The sequence below is a fragment of the Lupinus angustifolius genome, chromosome LG08 (assembly GCF_001865875.1).
Source record: "Lupinus angustifolius cultivar Tanjil chromosome LG08, LupAngTanjil_v1.0, whole genome shotgun sequence".
Classification (NCBI taxonomy): domain Eukaryota; kingdom Viridiplantae; phylum Streptophyta; class Magnoliopsida; order Fabales; family Fabaceae; genus Lupinus; species Lupinus angustifolius.
In genome coordinates this window covers 7,294,995-7,315,823 of record NC_032016.1, presented here as the reverse complement: position 1 = coordinate 7,315,823, position 20,829 = coordinate 7,294,995, and the positions used below count along the sequence as shown (strand labels likewise).

The window sequence follows — 20,829 nt, the reverse complement described above, 5'->3', positions numbered from 1 at the left end:
GAATTCAAGCAATGCCTTGAAGAATAGACCCTCAATTGTGATAAATTTTTGCATGATTTGATATCAATAGTTCCAACCACATTAATTATTGATTCCTTTGAAAAAATTGGAATAATATTTTGGTTTTTATAAAGTTAGTCACATCAAATTGGTCTTCAAGTGATATTATATACTATTACACTGACATCAATCTAATTCCAATAATAAGCAGTGATTTAAAAATATGTTGATGTTAGAAACTATCCATGAATTCAATGACCAAATTAATGTAATAATCTTTCAACAACTAAATTGATGTCCCAAAAATCATTCAAGGGTAAAAATTCAGGTTGGTAATGAACCGAACCAACTCGGTATTGGCAATGAACCGAACCAACTCGGTATTGGCAATGAATCAAACCAACTTGGTATTGGCAATAAACCAAACCAAATCGGTATTCGTTCGAAACTCGATTCATTATTTAGCTCGATAAACTTAGTTCATGAACCAATGAGTTGAACTTGAGTTGAAAATTGAGCTCGTTAAATAAACGAGTCGAACTTCAGCTAGATATAGTTCGACTCGTTAGGTTCATGAGATAACTATATATATATATATATATATATATATATTTAAACTAATTTTTATGTTTATTATGACTCATGCATTAATTTTTATATTTACTTTTGTTATATATATAAATTAAACAATGTTATATTTATATGTATTAAAAAATTTGTAGTATTTTTAAAAAAATTAATTAACTATTTAAGTTGTCCAAATGAACCAATTCAAACTGAGCCGAACAGTTTGCAAACTTTAATCGTGCCGAAATCGAGCTCAACAAATAACTCATATCGAACTTGAGTCGAATTTCGAGTCAAACCAATCCTTATCAAGTTGGACCAGCTGAACTCTGGTTCGACTCGTTTCTAGTCCTAGTGAAAAAACATGGAGAAAAAGATCCTGGAATTTTGAAAGCATTCTATGCAAGAAGTAGAAGATATCATCAAGAGATGTTAATGCATGTATAAGGTTCATGAAATCTATCAAATCTTGGGTGTCGTATAGATTAAAGAATGGTAGGAAAAAATACATATCAAGACTTCAATTGTTTATGTAACGTGAAGCATAAGGAAATGTCATTGAAAATTTTACAAGAGGCACTAGTATTGAAGCAAGTTTGAGTAACACATTATGAGCTGGCTGGTTTTATTGATTTGCTCAATACATTGTGAACCAAATTCGAAATTGATATTGAGAGCCTTATTAGCTTATACTAATGTCCTAAATTCCATCTAAAAGTGTAGGCCTTACTTTCGGATAGAAATCATCTATCCTAAATAATGTTTTATTTTCTATCTCAAACCAATCATAAAATTATTTTTTTCTATTTTTATTTTCAAATTATTATTTTTTCCAGAATAGAAAATGAGACATGTTGAAGATAGATGATCATTGTCCCTCACTCTCCAAACTATGCTAGAAATGAGGGAATTACACGTGCATGATACAAGGTTAAGATCACAATTTGAGTTTCAATGTCTCATTTTCAAAGCGTCTCATTATCATTATTTGGCATACCTTCCAATTTGTTCAAATCCCAAAGTACACTTTCATGCTTTTTCACCTTTCTCCTATTAATTTACTCCTTAAGTATTCAACTTCCCTCCAAATGGAAGCTATAAAATGGATTCACATAGTTCAAACTTTGTATAAACTATCAACCATACATAAACCATTATATCCTTTGAAGTTTCAAGATAATCTAGATGGGATGGAATAAGGATAGGAAATTGAGGCCATTTTGTGTCAGTGTTCTTCTTCTACTTTTGTGCCTTGATCTTCAATTGTTTTACGGGATCGAAGCTCGGACACTTGATGTTAAAAAGTTAGATTGCTCAGTTGGGGGCATAGATTCAAAGAACACTTCAAAAACTACTCTATGGACAATGATGCATTCAGGGCCAAGCCCTGGTGGGAAAGGTCATAAAACCAGAAAAGAGGTTGCCAAAGTTTTAAGAAAGCTTAAAGATTATGGTCCAAGCCTAAGGCACTAATTAACACCTGATCCTTACTCATTTTGATTCCAGCACTATGAGAAATCACTATTGTTGAAGAATAACATTTAAGGGTAATACCAAGTAGTTCCATTTGTTTCTGGAAATAATGTTGACAATTTGATATGTATGTAACTGAGATGGTAGAATGTTATGGTCTTTCTTTTAATAAAACTCATTTAAATGCTACTTATTTATCAGGTTAAAGTTGACAGGGCCATTAGAAAAACACAGCTAAAACAATGAAAGTATGAAGCTACAGTATATATTAAACCACAGCTAATATTAAATTTGGAATTATTGCCTGCCCAATTAATTATTTCCAAATCTAGTAATCCACACATTAACATAAGTAAATTATACAAACCTTAAGTATACAAAGTATATATGCATTAACAATATAATAAGTTTGATATGATGTTAAGGCATTATATCACCCTTGGTTTTACATCATTTCAATTTGCACTTGTTACTTGGATATGTGAACTAACTTATTATACAGTGATACTTTAACAAGCTTGTCTATTAGGAGCCACTGGATAAAGACAGTGCTGGCATTTTGTTGATATGAAGCACATGAGCAAGGACTATTGTTCCACATTCCATCTTCCATAAGAAAACTTCAGGGCCTCAAATGATTTGAGTGACTATGTTCTTCATCAAATGAATAATTCATTATGATAAGTAGATAGCCTCTTCAGCATTGGTTTAATAAGGTGCCAAATCAGAACTCAAGTTGCTATATGTGTATTCATTTTTTTCCCTGGCTGCTGCCATTTCATCTTAAATAGGCAAGGGAAAAGAGAATCATCAATCATACATGGAGCATGTGCATGTCATTGGTGCCCATGAAGACCAAGGTGTTGTGGTTGGTTCATTATGATTCATCTGGTAATTTCATATATAAAGACTTGTGTGAAAACATATATAAAGACTTGTGTGAAGACGTATGTTGTAAAGGCAACCAATAAAATATTGATAACATATTAAAAATTTAATTTTAATTAAAATTTAGTCATAAATGATAATACCAAAAAAACATAAATACATTTGTCTTCAAATATGACGTATTACATATATCATAATATAAGTTTTTCTCATGTTGAGATCCTTCCTTATTGGCTCTTGTTCAATGTTTGTATAAGAAGCTTCTTTCAGTTTACTATAACTTCCATGACCCAACAATTTTGCTGCACACTTACACCAATTTTGCTGCCTAGGAATAACATAATTACAAATTTGCAATCAAGGATGATAATTCATAAATGTTGGTCAGCTAAATTTCCCTTAGTCCACTATTGTAGCATTATAAAACCAAACCATTGTGCTGAGGAGTTGATTAAGAAAACCAATAATTTGAAGAATACAAGTATGGGGCGCAAACTCACATGAACTAGAATGTCTAATCTAGAAGACTCAACTCACTCGAGTTATACATTAGTAGCAACCTCACGGGGCTAGTTGGGCTGGGACGGATCAAGAGCCCAATGAGGATCTTCATCTTCCCAAGAGGTTAAACAAGAAGCCCATATCTCAAAGACTATGTTCCATGGAGATATTTAACGAGCAAGACTTGTAATAGTACGGATTTAGGTACACATAAGTGACATAACCAATGACGTCTAAGATTGTTGTAACTATGTTTTAATTTTAGATTAAAAGTTCAATGACAAATAACATTTCAATAAAGACATATAATTTGCAAGAATTGTGTAATTAAAAACAACAAATTTATATAATATTTTTTTCTATTCAGACCAAAATAATAAAGTCCTGCGTAAAAAAGAAGAATAACACATTAACAAACGTATACATACTTAACAAAATTTATTGTTTCCATTAAAAAAGTGAAAAGATAAATCAAACCAAACCTTCCAAGGTAGATTTGGTTAAAAATGTGAAAAACAACCTAAACAAATATCATTTCATTAGATTTTTTTCCAAACTACACAAAAATCAAACAGAGCTGAATCATTATACCCCTTAATATCACAAACCTAGATATTGGGCGTGTTGAGCATATCTTCACTCCACAAAGTGTATCAATGTTGGTATTTAATGTGATTAATCAGCAAAACAGTTAATTATTAAACTTTTAAATTAAATATTTTTTCAACTAATCACATCAAATAATAATGTGGTTGAACTATTAGAATAGAATATATGTCCAATTAGGGCAGCCTATAAAAATAAAAGGTGGGATGGATAGTGGTGGGGACTCCCCACCCACTTTCTATCAACCTCCCACAAGATGATGCTCACTTAGAATGTCAGAAAAATAGAGGATCAAGTCCTGACTTCACCTACCGCACTCAACGACCCCATGCTCCTTGTTGAGATGTCTGTATCCCTTTACCTTTTTAGACCCAAAAAAAATCATTCTAATGTCCATCTTTGCCCCCTCAATTTGAGTAAGAATCATCTCTAGTAACTAACAGAACAAATATACTTGAAAAAACTAAAGAAAAAGTAAAATGCACACTCATATACTTAAAACTTAAAGCAAAAAACTCAACTACTCTCTTATGACTCCCTTTATATAGGACACACCCCACTAAGGCACTAACCAATCAAGGCCATTCAACACTCGCTACTCTTTCCCTTCTTATATTCAGTTCACCCTTCCTTTCCAAAAAAAACAACACAACATGGGTAGTCTTGAGGCAGAAAAAACTACAGTTGGATGGGCAGCAAGAGACCCTTCAGGAATTCTCTCCCCATACACCTTCAATCTCAGGTCATGGTCTCATTTTTTTATCTTTTTACTTCTATACCTCATTCAGTTTTTCAATATTACTATGACCATGTGTGCTAAATTGTGTGTTATATCATAACCATGCAGAAACACAGGTCCAGATGATGTCTACATTAAAGTTCACTACTGTGGAGTTTGCCATTCTGATCTACATCAAATTAAAAATGATCTTGGCATGTCGACCTATCCTATGGTCCCTGGGTACGTACACTCCATTTATTTATTATTTTTCTCTTTATTTTTATCATCCATGAATCACATGGTCGTTATACACTATCCAATATGTAACCTTTTATACTTGTAGATGTGTATATATACTAGTATGTGTTTATATATATGTATATATATTTCTATTTATGTGTTTCAATTGTTGTATCTGATGATTATTCCAATAGGCATGAGGTGGTTGGTGAGGTACTAGAGGTGGGTTCAGATGTGACTAGGTTTAAAGTGGGAGAGAGAGTTGGAGCTGGACTTCTTGTTGGGTGCTGCAAAAGTTGCCAGGCTTGTCAATCAGATATTGAACAATATTGCAGCAAGAAAATCTGGTCTTACAATGATGTTTATACTGATGGAAAACCAACACAGGGTGGCTTTGCTGAAACCATGGTTGTTGAGCAGAAGTAATAACTCAATTTTCATTACTTGCTTCAAATTAAAGTACTTTATGCCAACTCTAGTGAAAAACACTGGAGGTTGTTCCTTGAGTGTTTGTAATGTTGTTTTCAAATTATAGTATGATATGTGTTGCCACACAAGTTTTATTATTGGGAAACAACAACACAAATCCTGTAACAAAAACATGCCATCTTATTGGGAAACAACATCACAAACACTTGAACAATAGGAACACAAGTTTTCTCCCTGTTTGAACAATTTGAAGCATTTTGCAGCAAGATCATTTTATTTTTAAATAAAATTTGATTATGTATATGGTGGTACCAAGTTTGTTGTGAAAATACCAGAGGGTTTGGATTCAGATCAAGTTGCACCATTATTGTGTGCTGGTGTGACTGTGTATAGTCCACTGGCACACTTTGGCCTGAAAAATAGTGGGCTAAGGGGTGGAATATTGGGACTTGGGGGTGTAGGACACATGGGTGTGAAGATAGCTAAGGCATTTGGTCACCATGTCACTGTTATAAGCTCATCTGATAAGAAGAAAAAAGAGGCACTTGAGCACCTTGGAGCTGATGCATATCTGGTTAGCTCAGATGACACTAGCATGCAAGGAGCTGCTAATTCACTTGATTATATTATTGACACTGTGCCTGTTGGTCACCCTCTTGAGCCTTATCTTTCCTTGCTCAAAGTTGATGGGAAATTGATCTTGATGGGTGTCATAAACACCCCTCTTCAATTTGTTAGCCCCATGGTCATGCTAGGTAAGCCACCCTCTTTTTCATCCTTTGCAAACTTGGGTATATTCATTTTTTGGCCTAATTTGTTAGCCCCGAACATTTTTCTTGGCCTGATTTTTCATATTCTCTGCTAAAATTTGAAGTTATGTTACAATTTTGTGTCTATATTAAAGAAGAAGAACAATTGAGGGAGCCAAATCTGATACTTGTTACATGTTTTTTGGTACAAAGTATACACCTATCACTTCTTAGTAAATTAACAACTTTTGGCTAATGAAATTATTCTCCACTTGCAAAGTCTTCAAATTTAATTAATGTATAAGTTAGCTTTAACTTTATACAATAAAAAAACAATTAATCCTTAACTATTTGACATGAGTTCTGTAAAGTTAGACATACACGTAATTTGCAAGTGAAGAATAATTGCCATGATTAAGTTGCTAATTTACTCAATGATTTTTTCACTATGCAATTTCAATGATCTGTGTTGGTGTATGTAGGGAGAAAGTCAATCACAGGAAGCTTCATTGGGAGCATAAAGGAAACTGAGGAAATGCTAGAGTTCTGGAAAGAGAAGGGTCTAAGTTCCATGATTGAAGTGGTAAACATAGATTACATTAACAAAGCACTTGAAAGGTTGGAGAAGAATGATGTGAGATATAGGTTTGTTGTGGATGTTAAAGGCAGCAAATTTGACAATTGAAATTATCCAAACATGAGACATACCAATATTATGAAGAATCTGGATAAATTAATTAAGGCCTTATAATGCTATTATACCCCACTTAAGTTTTGTTTTATTGTATTTTTTTCTCTGTTTTGGTTTTGTTTACTTTATTGAGCAAATTTGTTATACCAAATTTGCATTGAAAGCAAGAGAATACCAAACTTTGTGTAAGATTGCAATTTCAATGATTAAGTGTGGATTTTCTCACCAAAATAAAAATGTGGGTGTGAATGTGAATGTGATCTTGCTTTGTTGAATCACTGCCTTTTACCTAATCTTTGAAAATGAAACATATTGTGAGCCATACACCTACTTATCCAAGTATTGCTTTCAGTGGGACATTCTTCACAGTTATAAAGGATAAGAGTGCATAAATTCTTATTTACACGTCATCCTAAGACCTAAGTCAAGCAATGACAATAGTTAGTAGTTACTATAAGCCACAACGCATCCGGCTGATTGAACTTGGCGATATCTGGATGAGATTGAAAATCCTTAAAGATTCTGTTTGATAACGAAAATCATATTTATTTTTTATTTTCAAGTAATGAGTCATACATTATAATACATGGTTACATAATTCTCGCATCGAACTTACCAAATTTACCAACCGTATACCGGATAAAGAAGAGTTAATGTAAAAAGTGACAAATCATATACTGAATTGAACTATGCATGGAAGTTGCTTCACCACATGTTACCGAAGCATAGTGGCTGTGGTCTCCCCACCACTTAATGGCAGAATGGGCGGTTTTCTCCTCATGATGGTAAGGTTCTTCGTTTTTTTTATTTTTGTTAAACAATTTGATGTAATAACTTAACTGAGTGAAGTTTTCATCTTATATAGTTTTAATTTTAGATTTTGCATAAGAAAGTTAATACAAATCATATATAGTCTCACTGAATTGCTTTAGTCTATTGATTGCTTGAGAGAATGCTTGGGTTGCATCTTTTTAATTTAAGCCTTACTACTAAAAAAAATTAACCGCATGTTACAAGGGATTGTGATGAAGTCACAGAAAGCAATATGGACGATAGAATCAAGGATAGTCGGGTTTCTTATGGTATATAGAGTAGTGACCGATTGTGTAAGAAATGAAGGGAGAATCATGGTTTAGTGCAAGTTCTATGGTAGGTGACATTAAAATTGTACACATCTTTGATATAATTGTTACTATATAACCCATTCGTTATTTAATGATATTTTTATAGCTAAAATTAGTTGATACAACAGAAAAGCAATGATGCCTAAGGTTAGGATAAAATCAGTGACACATTTGTTATCAGTGAATCAGACTTGGATCTTTCCATCTCAAATTGTTTACGTGGGCATCATCATTGTAGTTGACGAGGCGTGACTTTGTGGCATTGAGATGTATAGTGTTCGGTAACAAGTCAAGATCCCATGAACAACCCCTTTACCAATATATCAAGCTTGGGCAACAAGGCTACTTTGCTTTTAGCTTCATATTCTAATTCCATCGTTGTCCTTGATACTTAATAATGGGAGAAAATCAGCCGTTGCAACAACTTAGTGATTGGTCAACAACTATTTTCTTTCAAATTATCAATTTTTTTTGTTTCAATCAATCACAAAGTTATGATACATAGAGTGACACAGATTCTCCCGTACATATAATTTTTAAATTTCAGTATTTTAATTCAAGACATGCGCAGACAGATCATGAACCCAAAACCCCCACACTTGACCATGATTAATTGCTTCTGACACTCTTAGTGATATGAAGGAGTTTGGGACTTCAGTATTTCAAGGTCCAAATTCAGCTTCTACCATATCAGCATCTAATGACTACCACCCAAACAATTTAACCAAACTGAAGGAGACAAATTTATGGTTAAGGGTGGCTATGTTTGAACAGCAAGTCCTTAGCCTCATGAAATAATATATTCAATAGAAAACTATTCATTGTTGAGAGGAAAGATGCCGGATTAACAAAGAAAATTCATTACAATGAGTATATTCATTTGATCAAATATTCTATTTAATAACTAAAAAAATACACTGGCTACCCTGACTTACTACACTCCAACTTCCATTGATAGTGGTTCAAGGCCTAAAATAAGGCAATATCTGGCCATAGCATTCTTCAAACAAACAGTCAAACATTCATCAAAGCTTTCTCATGTTGTAAACTCTGAATACTCTATAATGTCTACGACACTGACAGGTCAAAAGTTTTAGGCAGAACGATCATATATGTCGACTGAAGTACATGTTCATAAAGTACCTAGAAGGGTTGAAGCCACTCAAAATCACTGCAAGCCAGAAATTTAGTTCAGATGCAATATTAAATCACATTGAAAAAACAAAATGGCTGGCACACTCAATACTTACAAATAGGAGAAAGGACAATTACGACACCGATTGGGTACAGGAAAAAGGTGGTCCTCTCCAAGAAGGGAAGAACTACAGCCAGAGATGTCAAACAATGAATTCAGCATTATCAACACAAATTCAAAAGAAAAACCTTCAATTACAGAGTTATATACAATGGGGAAGCAAGTTTGATTGAAACAAAAAAACACATTCTAACATCCATTTATTCACCATGTTGACCAGCACATCTGACAGACCTAAGTACATATTTCTCTTCAACATCATGCAAATGGATTTTACAGTAAAAAACACAGGAAAGGGTAACCCCCAGGTTCAAAAAGAGCAGATTAAGTTTCCAAGTCATTTAACTGACTGTTAATTGATCTGAATGAATCACCCATCTTTAATATTAGCACAAAATAAATTCAGCACAAGACTGAACTAAAACAAAACGATCCAACAAAATTATCACCTAGCAAGTCATTTTCACAACATGAAAGGCATTCTGTAACAAAAATATGCAAGAAAGCACAGTAATTGTCTAGCAACCATACTTGATGAAAACTCTTCTAAAATAATCAACAAGCTATGCATTAAAAAAAGAGAGATTGAGAGAGACTTACCATCATAACCTAAGAAATTTAGATAATGATAGTATGAAGCGCCCACCATGAATAGTAGATTTGACAGCAATACTGGAATGAAACCATGAGCCAACAATAGAGGGGACAGGAAATAATGGATCACTGCCAAAAGACCGCACATCAGTGACACACAAATACAAGTAATCATTAGCTGCTAACAGTATAAGATAATCTACACTAACCAAGGGGTCAGAAATTACCATATAGCAAAACAAACATTGGGAAGAAAGAGTTGCAGTGCACATCAAATGCGTACATCCTACCATGGAAAAAGAAAAAGAAAAAATCAGATAGTGAGAAATAATCAGTAAAATTCTAAGACAGGTGATCAACTAAACTCCTCATTAATCAACAGTCAAACATTTTAAAGAAGCATTTTGAAATTAATATTTCACCAAGATTAGGACATGGTCTCAGAATTGAAGTTGAGAACAGCTAAATTCTTCTAACATACCATTCAACACGCTGTTCAACCACATAGCTGTTCGGAGCCTCTTCTCGAAGATAAGAATTGGTTAGGAACCTGGAGATTGCATGGGGTCAAAAATATACACCAACTTTGGGACCAAGATCAAGTGATTTAAATAAATAAATAAACAAATGAAATATTTACTATTGCAAATAGCCTTACCAACAAAAGGTTGCCAGAAATACCCCAGCCAGTAAGAAGTGGAAAAGCAACACTGAGAAGAATACAAAAAATGCATGTGCAGTACTATGGTCATACCTGACAATGAATGGAAAAATACAGAGGCTCAGAGGAACCCTTAAAGAACTCAGAAAGGTAGCAAATAATAAAAAGTTCTAAACAAAATAAAATTCTAAATAATTCAATCACGTTAAAACAATTGTTCATGATATAATCAAATTCATACATTTCAAAATATAAAGCAAAATATTGGCTCAAGAGCCTATGTTTGAGGGAAGTTTTCAAAATGGTGACCCTCTGGCAAAACAGATGAAATACAAGGACTTACACTAATTAATTTTGAATAACAAAAGTAATAGTTAATTTTTAAGTAGTTGCCTAATTATGAGGACCCACCACCATCAAAATGTAAGAGAAACTTACGCTGCACAATAAGCCAAAGTTGCAACAGTCAAAAGAAGGCTGCAGATCACAACAAAAGCAGGGTCGTCACGTGCCCATTGATTCTTGGTTTCTGATAAAAAAATATTGAAACCACTGAATGAAGTTTCTTCCTTTGGTAAAACAAAGGTATTAATTAAACATATGATAAAAACTACAGCTCCTTTTCTTTCCTGATACACATTTGCACAATCATGAATCACCAAACTAAGTTGACGTGCAAGCCTAATCAGCCAAGTTCTTCAGGGCTCATTCTATGAAACACTTCAACTCCAAAGTTTAAAAGTATCTTTTCTTGAAAGAAAGGTGAACTGTAAAACTTTTAATTTAATCCAATTACTGGTTGTGTTTGTCAATCGTTTATAAGAAACTTAAACATACCAAATTGCTAAGATGCATTCATAAAATTTAAGACAGGCATGAGTAACCAGGACGAATTAGTTTGTTGTGATGCATATCTGTTGATGAACAATGCTCATAACTTCCTTGAACAGAAACATTGCTAGTCCAAGTAAGTGAAATCAATTAAAAAATAAAAAACGGAATTTCAGCTATGTATACATATTACATAAGATCAATAATTGATATCAACAGCATCATTTATCAGCTACCGCTAAATGCATTTCAGACCTGATAATGCATGTGAGATACTTTGATTAAGAGTTTAGGGAAGATAAAATCTATTTATTGTCTCTAGAACATGTGTCAAATGCATCTGACTAATTCAAAGTAAAATGAATTGTTGCAAAACAAAGGTTGGCTAAGCAACATAGTCTGGTAAAACAAAATCTGGCTAAGCAACATAGGCTGGCTAAGTTTACAAATACATGCCAATAAATCAAAACAAGAAAGATATTCATTAATCATGAGCAGTAGACTTACGTTTGTGATATTTAGTATGCTGATAGCTGCACCAATTATATAGTTCCGTATCAAGTGCACCAAGAAGCAATCAACAAAAGAGATAATTCAGAATTCAAAACATATAAAAAACAAAGGGGGTGAGTAGAAAGTAGAAACTTGACAAATAGCTAACAGGAAAAGGATGGCAGTGCGTGCACTGGCACAACTTGTCCAAAAAACAAGGGCTCGTTCTATTTTTGCATCAAATCATGATAACAAAATGTGATTTTAGCTATTAAAAGGGGAAGGACAGAAGATGACTTTTAAATACTTACACAACTTTTGGTGAGGTACACAAGTGAAGCATTTGCCAAAAAGTATATTCAACATCCATTTGTTGCCACTACACATGAATAATAAAATTGCAGAATGAAGTAATTATATGAACTTAAAAAATAACAAACAAATGATATACAAATAAATTGACAACTATGATGGTTTACTCATAACAACACAGGAAGCATCAGACTAAAATAGAATCATTCGTATCAACTTTTCATTTCAATTTTTCTTATAAACGTGTCCTGTCAGAAATATTGCCTTGTAAAATTGAAACAAATTGCCATTGGTTTCTCTTATTAGACGAACAACACACCACCCAACAACAAAAATAGAAAGCATGGGGGATCCATAAGATTATTCTGCAAAAACCTGCTTCATTGGGGCACTCATGAGTCATGACACATCAAAATCAGAACTCTAAAATCCAATTTTTACACGAACATAATTTAGAATTGAAGCAACCGTGAGCATTATAAGCAATAAAAACTCATGGAATTTAACCTATTCTAACAAGCGAGGCTCCTCTAACATACATTTGACTTAAAAAGCGCCAATCTCTCATTGAACATTATGAATTGTTGAGATCATTACACTCAATTAATGAATTACGTCATAACTTGATCTACATTTCATGCATTATAAACTCTAAAGTACAAACTTATTTACATGGCCATGAACCAGTTCTGGGGGTAGAGAGAGTCCTAACAATTACGAGAGTTAAATTTTTCTTCTTCTCAAAACTAATTAGGGTAAAAAATAATATGATAAATTGGATCTTGGAGTAGGAAAATGGAATAAGATGAAAGAAAATGTAAAAATGAAGAAGGTGGAGATCGGAACCTTGATGATTCGACGGAGGTATGGAAGCCACGTAGGATTAGGTCGAGATGAAGAAGAAGATGAAGCAGAGGAAGAAGAACGTGGTTTAGAGGTTGTGGGTAACATCTTTGATTTGATTTGATATGCTCACTCCTTTACAGAAAGAATTCTGAATCTTATTCCTTCACCTGTTTCAGTACAAGAAGGAAACGATCTTCGATTTTTCCTTCTCTCTATTTTCTTTTCCGATTGTGAATGCGATCTTTCTCTCTCTTTCCGGGAGCTCAGACTCAGAGACCCAGACCCAGATGCCAGATGAGATTGCCAAGGACTAAAAGGTAAATAACGAAACTGGGCCGGGTACAACTTCTAAATAATCATCCGTTTGGTTCAAAAGAGTATAAAAAATATGTTTGGTTTGTGTTTTGTTTTTCTCTTTAGTATTAACTTACCTCTTCTTTAAAAACCTACACTTATTTATCCTATAAAAAAATATAGATGTAATTATGGCAGCTTCCCAACAGAGAATGTCAATATAACTTTCTAAAAAGTGTTATATGTATAATTAAATCAAAAGTAAAAAGTTGGAGTATATATACTAATATAAAAGGGAAAGATAAAATAACTACTAATATAAAGGGAAACATAAAATAACTTGCCCCATTGAGTAATTTATGTTTTCCTAATTTGCTCTTTTATATTTCTAATTCTATATCTATACTATTAATTATTATCTATATTTATACTATATATAAAGTCAAAATTTGAAATAACTTCCCTCATGGTGTAATTTTCATTTCCTATATTGCCCTTAACATTATTTAATTTTTACAAAAAAACTATATAATCATAAATAACTATCATCAATACATTAATTAACCACATATCTCACCTTAAATTAAAAATTATCATAAACACACAGAAATATAATATAAAGTACAAAAATGAAATATATAAAAATTGAATATGTAGTATCACACAATATTCACCGGCAGGCACGAAGTGCCTTTACACACTAGTTATTAATAAAGCCAAAATACTTACTATTAATCTACTATCATGACATAATTTTTATATTATAAATTTATCCTTTTCTAACTTCTCTCGTTTTTTATATTAATATATCATTAATCTTTCACCTATTATCATATTTCTATCTTCTCTGTTTCTCAACCCAATAAAAATACACAATGATACAAAAAACATTTAACAACTCTCTAATAAGAGACACAAATTGAGAATTTGCATAAATTATATGTATATCATTCAATTACCAAAAGTTATCTTCTTAAATCTTTGTTCTCGATTGAGTATATATATTGAATTTCTTATATTTAAATTATTTTTTCTTAAATAATATAACATAAATATAATACATTCTACATCAAAAAAAAAAATAAGAATTTGGGTCAGATGATATGTAGTATCGGTCGACACACTAATTTAATATAATCGCAATCCTTAAAACTAGCCAAGTAGATATAAGGGAATCTATTTATTCTAATTTGGGGTGAGAATACTCCCAAATTTTTAACACAATCTCAATCCTTAAAACTAGTCCATTAGATTTTATGATGACCAAAATATTAAGGGTTTGATTTTTGAGAATGACATTTATAGGGAGATGCAATCACACATCTCAAAAGAGATTAATTCTTTACTCAATAGAATACATTTAGTATTACCAACAAATCCTTAAAACTAGAACCAACAAGGATATTGATCTAGTAGCGTAAGACCCTGATAGATCCTCAAGATGACCAAAACATTAAAGATTTGATTCCTATAAAAAGTAGTCATACACATTAAATAGATTAATTTCTTATCTAAAAATCTGAAATGATACATTTGATAGCACACAAAAATTCTTAAAATTAGAACCTTAGCCTTTTAAATAGGTTTAGCTTACCATTTAATTTTAGGTTTAGCTTACCATTTAATTTTAGGTTTAGCTTAACATTTAATTTCATTAATATATGTCTCCATTTATAACAAGCTACCATAAATTTAAGTTTTTAAGGTTGTTTGTGATGCTAGATAAGAAGAAGAAAAAATGAAATGACAGAGTTTAGATGCATCTCAAAACTGGAAAATCGTTCCCTTTATCATCTTCTAAAAATAATTTTATGTACTACTATTAATATATATTTTTATCTTCTAATTACTTTCGAAGTTAGTCACTCCCAACAAATGTCGACAAACAATTAATTGATAGAATATATAAAATTTTAAATGCTTTTTATAATTTATCTAATTTTAATATTTTAGATATTGGCGCTGGACCGATGATTTTGTGGGTTAGAGTTCGGTTTCCCCCAAATCAAACACTCAGTCGCAAAGGCTAGCGCAGCCGTAGAAAGCCAGAGAACTCAACCGTTCGACTTTATTCATCTGATCTACCCTCCACCATCGTCTGTTCGTGAAAACCCTATTGTGGAATTACCACTGTAACATTATCGCCTATCCCTTCCAAATCAAAGGAATCTCTTTTATTTCGGGGTCTTAGAACTGAACTCTGAAAGGTTAGGGTTTTTTTGTAAATCGCAGGAAATAAAAATGTCAACAGGAAAACCCAAAGATGGTGAATTCAAGATGATTCCAGCGCCGGGAACGTCGAATGCATTAATGAAACCGCCGCCGCCACCAGCAGCAACATCGAATGCAATAGTGGAATATACAGCTCCTGTTTTCAAGGAAGAAGAGGAGGATATAGAAGTCAAGCTTCGACGTATTATCGATAATGTCCCTGTCCGGGTTAGCAACACTTCCGGTAGTTCCGCAGGTTCTGGCTCTGGTGACTTTCACCAGGTAAGAACTGTCATTTCTGTTTTCTTTTGTGCTTCAGTTGTTTCATAATACAAGTATATATTGATGCCAGGTGACAGATGTTAGCGCGAATATAAAAATTATTATTTATCAGAGTCATAATATAGACTGCTTAGATTTAGTGCTGAAATTTCAGGTTCAGAACATTAATTTTAAGTTTTTTTGGTATCTTCTCACCCTGTGGTTAACGAAGTTTTGGGGGTTTTTGGATCCCAACTAGTGTTACCCTAAGGAATCGAACTTTTTACCTATTTGGGGATCTAGTAGGCCTGACACCAATAAAACCAGCACCTTGTTGTTACATTAGTTTGAAGTTTGAACCCTGCATTTAGTTGTGGATATATTATAGTTGCATGTGTGTCATCTTACATTTGGGATTGATACAAAATAGCAAAGGCATTGTCAGGTGATGATGCAGTTTTATATGTTTTGTGGCTCTTCGACAAGTGTATTTAGTGCAACTTCCATGAATGAAGGTTTCTATGAGTTATGCTGTTGGTTCATACATGCAAGGGGCTGTAGGGTTCATAAGCTTAACTATATACTATTCTCCCATTTGGGTTGTAAACTTCACAAACTGCTGTTTATAAAATGCAATAGAGGTTCATATAGATGTTGGATGTAAGCCGATTGGCGTTAACTCTTCCTGATTTTGTTTGGATGCTTCGATGTAAGTGAAGAATACTTGTTCAACACTGGGTGCCTGATTTCCCAAATATAAATCACGCTCATTTTATTTCTCTTTTTAAGCAGATCTATCATTGAATTTATTATCGGAAAGGCATCCCTTCTTGCACCTGTGATGTCTTCCCCTGAACTGTATGCTCAGGACATCTATTCACAGAAATTTCATTATCATTTTGGTGATGTGTAATATCCTAGATGCATGTTGAAGGGCTTCCGAAACCCACTTAGGGTTTGTTTGCGAGTTTCATTTTGGAAGGGAAGGGAGGGAAATGGGAGGCTTGAAAGTCATGTCATACGTGTATTTCATGACTTCCAAGCCTTCTCATTCCCTCCCTTGCCCTCTAAAAACCAACTTGCAAACAGACCCTTAATGTTTATGGTGTACTGTCATCATCAGATAGGTCCTTAAAAGTTTGTCACCGATTAAGTTTGTTAAGATTTAAAACAGTATTGAATTGAAGGAATTTTTTTATAGACCAATGTGATGACATTTTAGATCTTCAAAACATTAAATTGGTGACACAACTTCAAAAGAGTAAGAGATGTTTTAGTGACAGGATACTCTTTTGGGGACTGAATTGAAGGTCAATACATGTTTGAGGTTGTTTACTTGTTTGTCATGTATGCATCAAATTATCTGTAGTTGTAGATACACTGCTCTTATGCTCTAAGTATTTTTGTTCTTATACTCTTCTGATTCTGTTTCCAACAGTATCGGCAGATGAGACGTAAGGAGCAAGATCGACTTGCTAGGATGGAAGTGGACTACCAGAGAAGGAAAGAGGAGGCAGAATTTATTTTAAGAAGGGATGAGAGATTAAAAGCTGCTGAGGAGCGGACAGCAAAGAAGCGAGCAAAACGTCAAAAGAAAAAGCAAAGGAAAAAGGAGAAAAAGATGAAATTGAATGATGGACAAGAGCAGCAACAGAAAGAAGATTCTTCAGATGATGATGGAGACTCAGCTAAGGAAGAGGAAGCTGCACCTTGAAACAAGCTTTGGCTGTACCCAAACATCTTAAATGTGATTCAAGCTAGGTGGGGCACTTTGGCTCTACCTTGAAGGGATGCTTTTATTGTTTCAAGCAGAATGTTTTATGGAGTTTGTTTTAGAGGACCAACATTTCAAGCTTTCTGTTTAATATAATCCAACATGGCACACAATGGGTCCAACCAACCGTGGCACCTTCTAAAGTTTTTTATTCCTTTCACATTGCTTGACATGAAAGATCAAGTATCCTTCAAAAAATGATCAGCTCATTTACCTATCAAGTGGTTTTTTATACAGAGAGTATTTGACACATTGAAGCTTTTAAAAAGAAATTATTTGTTAAGCAAGCCTTCAATTTTCAATTATTTTGGTTCCATCAATCAATTTCTTAACGTGTATTTTAAACACATTTACAAAAAGTTTAAGATTTAGTATATTTTGTAATACTATTAAGAGTATTTCATCACCTTTTTGAGTAAGGAACTAATCTTTTCTGGGGTTCGTGGTTGTCTCTCCCAACAAGTGGTGCTCTAAGAATCGAAATTTTGACATTTTGATCATCTTAGAATTTAGTGATACTTTATACAACTAAACCAACACTTTTTTGGTTGAGAATATGATATGCATTTAGTATATGAAATTGCATATCATTGAAATCTATTTTATTGCGATGGGTCATTTGTAGTACCATATGAGATCTATTATTTGGGAATGTAATGTAGATTACACAACAAATTTTAAGAGATAAAATCATAGTTCGATCCGTGATATCTAACTATACACTTTCAAGTTTCAACCCGGTAATTGAAGGTATAAAAAATAATTATTGTTTAAAGCCATGGGCAATGGGCGCAATATTTGGGTTGAAAGATGGGTCAAGATGAGCCCAATAATGGGTTGGCACAGTGGTAGCGCACATGACCAAACACTGAAAGAAGAAAGAGACACCTTAACTGTTACTGTTACTAATCTGTGCTCATCCACCGCGGAACTTCCCATATCGCCATGGCGGAATCTAAACGGATTTCTGTTCATCACGCTCTCGGCGGTGGCTTTGGTTTTTCCTCTCTCCTTTCCTTCTTATTCAATCTCTGATTTCATTTATAGAACCAATCTAATCTTCAAATGATAGTTAGAAAATGATCTAGGCGATAGAATTCTTCCTGTAATACCGATTTTGATTGATTTTTATGTGTTCACTTTTTGATTTGGTTTTCGGTAGTTGCTGATGTGTTGCTTTGGAAGAATTGGTGTGGTGGAGTTGCGGCTTTGGTTTCATCTTCTGCATTGTGGTACCTCTTTGAACATGCTGGTTATAATTTCTTATCGTTCATCGCCAATGTTATGCTGTTACTCGTAGTCATTGTCTTTTTGTGGGCCAAAGCTGCTAATCTTCTCAACAGGTATTTCAAATTTCACTTCCGATTATGTGATTCATTTTACAACCATGTCATGTGAGAGAGATTGCTATTCTGAATTTCTGGTATTTAAACTGTTCATTGCTAAAACGGATTAAAATAGTGGAACATTTCGGAAAATGTATATGCATGCTTTGTTAATTGTACTAACAATTTATGCACCTGGAAAATGGGAATGAGATGCTATGGTAGTCATAATTTCATCACTTGAAATTGGTTTGTTTTATGACACAGACCTCTTCCCCCTCTCCCTGATCTCGAGATCTCAGAGGAAACTATTGCCAAGGTTGCTGATGCGATGCAAATTTGGATAAATCGAGCCTTGTCCATTGCTCATGACATAGCAATTGAGAGGAATTTGCTGCTTTCCCTTCAGGTATGTCTATATTTTTTTCTTGTCCGGGTCCAGGAATTTATGGTGACACTTTTTATGTGAACTTGTTGAATCAGGTTGCTGGTGTACTGTGGGTAATATCTTATATTGGTAGTCTGTTCAACTTCCTGACTTTGATCTATATCGGTGAGCTGTGTAGCTTTAATTTATTCTCGTTATCTTTTTATGAATTTCTCATGGCATTAGTTTGCTTCTAATATTTCAATGATTTCTTCATAGGTGTTCTTCTTAGCTTGTCTGCTCCTCTGTTGTATGACAAGTACCAAGATAAAGTTGATGAAAAGCTGTATTTGGCAAATGGTATTATTCAGACACAGTATAGAAAGATTCATGGTATTGTTTTAAGCAAGATTCCCAAAGAAAAGAAGGTTCAGTAGGTAAGGATGCAAATAGTTGCTGAAAAGCAAAACTTTGTTTCAGTTTGTAAGCAATTAATTGTCTATTGATGATACAATGTCCATAACTGTACTAGCGCAATCTTTTTTGGTTGTGCTTGCAGTAGAGAGGGATTGTAGTGGGTAGCTATTTGTGTTTCATTGCTGTGTCAATAGATCTTTTTCGTGTGGCGAGTCTCTATTTAAGACAGATAACTCTTTAGTATTTACAACTGAAAGAGATTAAAGTTTTGAGGCAAGATATCTAAAAGAAATACCACGTGCATATATTTGAAGACTTTAACACTCATGTTAATATGTGCTAGTAACATGTTGTTTTGTTATGTTAGGTTTTGGTAAGTTTCCGTGGCAATTGAAAAGTCATAATTGTAATAATAACCAAAAAAAAGAAGTCATCATTGTATTATCTACCACAAAATAAAATAACTAGTTAGCTATAGTTAGCTATCTTAGAAAGGTGTAAAAAGGAGGCAGGTATGGTATGCTATATGCGATATGAATGGTGTGCTTATGAATATCTAATTTCATTTGTTTTGATAGTTATATCATATATATGACCTTTGTACGAATTGCAAATTTCAGCCAAATTCAAGTGATATTTCTAATAAATTGATTTTGAGTATCCTAATCCATGTAAATAGCATCTTCATAATGGTTCACTTGAATTTTTGGGTTAATTTCTTTTCTTTCATTAATTTCCAGGCGCAATTGGATAAGTAAAGTCTAGTTAGGGGCGCTTTACGTGTAGAGTAGTTGAAGTTTTCCTTTTGTTGGATGCTGTCATTTTAGCTGATGGTTAGATGATTTGGTAACTCTTCAGAAGCAGGGTTTACCAATAGCTTCAACATAGGTGATTATTCTTCTCTGATTTTCTATGTACTCCTTGGAAGATGCTTTCTATGATTTCTTTATCAATGGATATGCTACCCTTGTTATGCTTCACTATGTTCTAGATTACCAGGAATGCAACACTGAAAATAGTGATTGTAACTAAATATATTGCTGTTCCCAAGTCCCGACCATAGGGTTAGTGATTGCTGCTAATATGATCGTCGTTTGCTAATCTGTATTATTTTCGTTTGATAGCTGTTTCTGTCTATTAAATTTGAGTTGGCTAATAAAACAGCAAGTGCGACTTTTTTGTTATTATTATTTGGATAAA

At 33.5% G+C, this 20,829-nt stretch overlaps 4 protein-coding genes and 1 long non-coding RNA gene across 7 annotated transcripts; 3 read left to right on the top strand and 2 right to left on the bottom strand.

Annotated features, from left to right (window-relative positions):
- Positions 4,588-7,140, top strand: LOC109354421 (probable cinnamyl alcohol dehydrogenase). The gene is made up of 5 exons (XM_019596911.1): positions 4,588-4,777; positions 4,883-4,996; positions 5,191-5,418; positions 5,741-6,180; positions 6,657-7,140. Exons 1-5 carry the CDS (start codon positions 4,689-4,691, stop codon positions 6,857-6,859), a joined length of 1,074 nt encoding a protein of 357 aa, XP_019452456.1. The 5' UTR covers positions 4,588-4,688; the 3' UTR covers positions 6,860-7,140.
- LOC109354425 lies at positions 6,208-6,660 on the bottom strand. The gene is made up of 2 exons (XR_002108548.1): positions 6,558-6,660; positions 6,208-6,521 (listed from the first exon to the last, which is right to left on the bottom strand). It is a non-coding gene; the product is annotated as an uncharacterized LOC109354425 (long non-coding RNA).
- LOC109354422 (protein unc-50 homolog) lies at positions 8,771-13,301 on the bottom strand. Its single transcript, XM_019596912.1, has 11 exons — positions 13,181-13,301; positions 12,981-13,138; positions 12,134-12,201; positions 11,838-11,863; positions 10,938-11,028; positions 10,497-10,592; positions 10,320-10,388; positions 10,066-10,124; positions 9,845-9,967; positions 9,240-9,311; positions 8,771-9,160 (listed from the first exon to the last, which is right to left on the bottom strand). Exons 2-11 carry the CDS (start codon positions 13,083-13,085, stop codon positions 9,096-9,098), a joined length of 774 nt encoding a protein of 257 aa, XP_019452457.1. The 5' UTR covers positions 13,086-13,138; positions 13,181-13,301; the 3' UTR covers positions 8,771-9,095.
- On the top strand, positions 15,229-17,642 carry LOC109354424 (PRKR-interacting protein 1). 2 transcript variants are annotated; one of them, XM_019596917.1, is made up of 3 exons: positions 15,229-15,458; positions 15,490-15,767; positions 17,185-17,642. In XM_019596917.1, exons 2-3 carry the CDS (start codon positions 15,516-15,518, stop codon positions 17,458-17,460), a joined length of 528 nt encoding a protein of 175 aa, XP_019452462.1. In that variant the 5' UTR covers positions 15,229-15,458; positions 15,490-15,515; the 3' UTR covers positions 17,461-17,642. The 2 variants fall into 2 exon arrangements, with proteins under 2 accessions (XP_019452462.1, XP_019452461.1); XM_019596916.1 differs by having other exon boundaries at positions 15,237-15,414; positions 15,447-15,767.
- Positions 18,353-20,684, top strand: LOC109354423 (reticulon-like protein B11). 2 transcript variants are annotated; one of them, XM_019596915.1, is made up of 6 exons: positions 18,353-18,517; positions 18,683-18,863; positions 19,113-19,254; positions 19,329-19,398; positions 19,492-19,649; positions 20,457-20,684. In XM_019596915.1, the coding sequence occupies exons 1-5, from the start codon at positions 18,466-18,468 to the stop codon at positions 19,647-19,649; spliced, it is 603 nt and encodes a 200-aa protein (XP_019452460.1). In that variant the 5' UTR covers positions 18,353-18,465; the 3' UTR covers positions 20,457-20,684. The 2 variants fall into 2 exon arrangements, with proteins under 2 accessions (XP_019452460.1, XP_019452459.1); XM_019596914.1 differs by having other exon boundaries at positions 18,354-18,517; positions 20,370-20,684.

Bases quoted from the DNA above. Each gene is read 5' to 3' on its own strand.
- LOC109354421 (XM_019596911.1), top strand. From the start codon at position 4,689: ATGGGTAGTCTTGAGGCAGAAAAAACTACAGTTGGATGGGCAGCAAGA. The intron at 4,997-5,190 runs GTACGTACACTC...TTATTCCAATAG, and splicing joins ACCTATCCTATGGTCCCTGG to GCATGAGGTGGTTGGTGAGG. The intron at 6,181-6,656 runs GTAAGCCACCCT...TGGTGTATGTAG, and splicing joins TAGCCCCATGGTCATGCTAG to GGAGAAAGTCAATCACAGGA.
- LOC109354422 (XM_019596912.1), bottom strand. From the start codon at position 13,085: ATGTTACCCACAACCTCTAAACCACGTTCTTCTTCCTCTGCTTCATCT. The intron at 12,202-12,980 runs GTTCCGATCTCC...ATTCATGTGTAG, and splicing joins ACCTCCGTCGAATCATCAAG to TGGCAACAAATGGATGTTGA. The intron at 9,968-10,065 runs GTAATTTCTGAC...GTCTTTTGGCAG, and splicing joins AATGTTTGTTTTGCTATATG to TGATCCATTATTTCCTGTCC.
- LOC109354424 (XM_019596917.1), top strand. From the start codon at position 15,516: ATGTCAACAGGAAAACCCAAAGATGGTGAATTCAAGATGATTCCAGCG. The intron at 15,768-17,184 runs GTAAGAACTGTC...TGTTTCCAACAG, and splicing joins GCTCTGGTGACTTTCACCAG to TATCGGCAGATGAGACGTAA.
- LOC109354423 (XM_019596915.1), top strand. From the start codon at position 18,466: ATGGCGGAATCTAAACGGATTTCTGTTCATCACGCTCTCGGCGGTGGC. The intron at 18,864-19,112 runs GTATTTCAAATT...TTTATGACACAG, and splicing joins GCTGCTAATCTTCTCAACAG to ACCTCTTCCCCCTCTCCCTG. The intron at 19,255-19,328 runs GTATGTCTATAT...TTGTTGAATCAG, and splicing joins ATTTGCTGCTTTCCCTTCAG to GTTGCTGGTGTACTGTGGGT.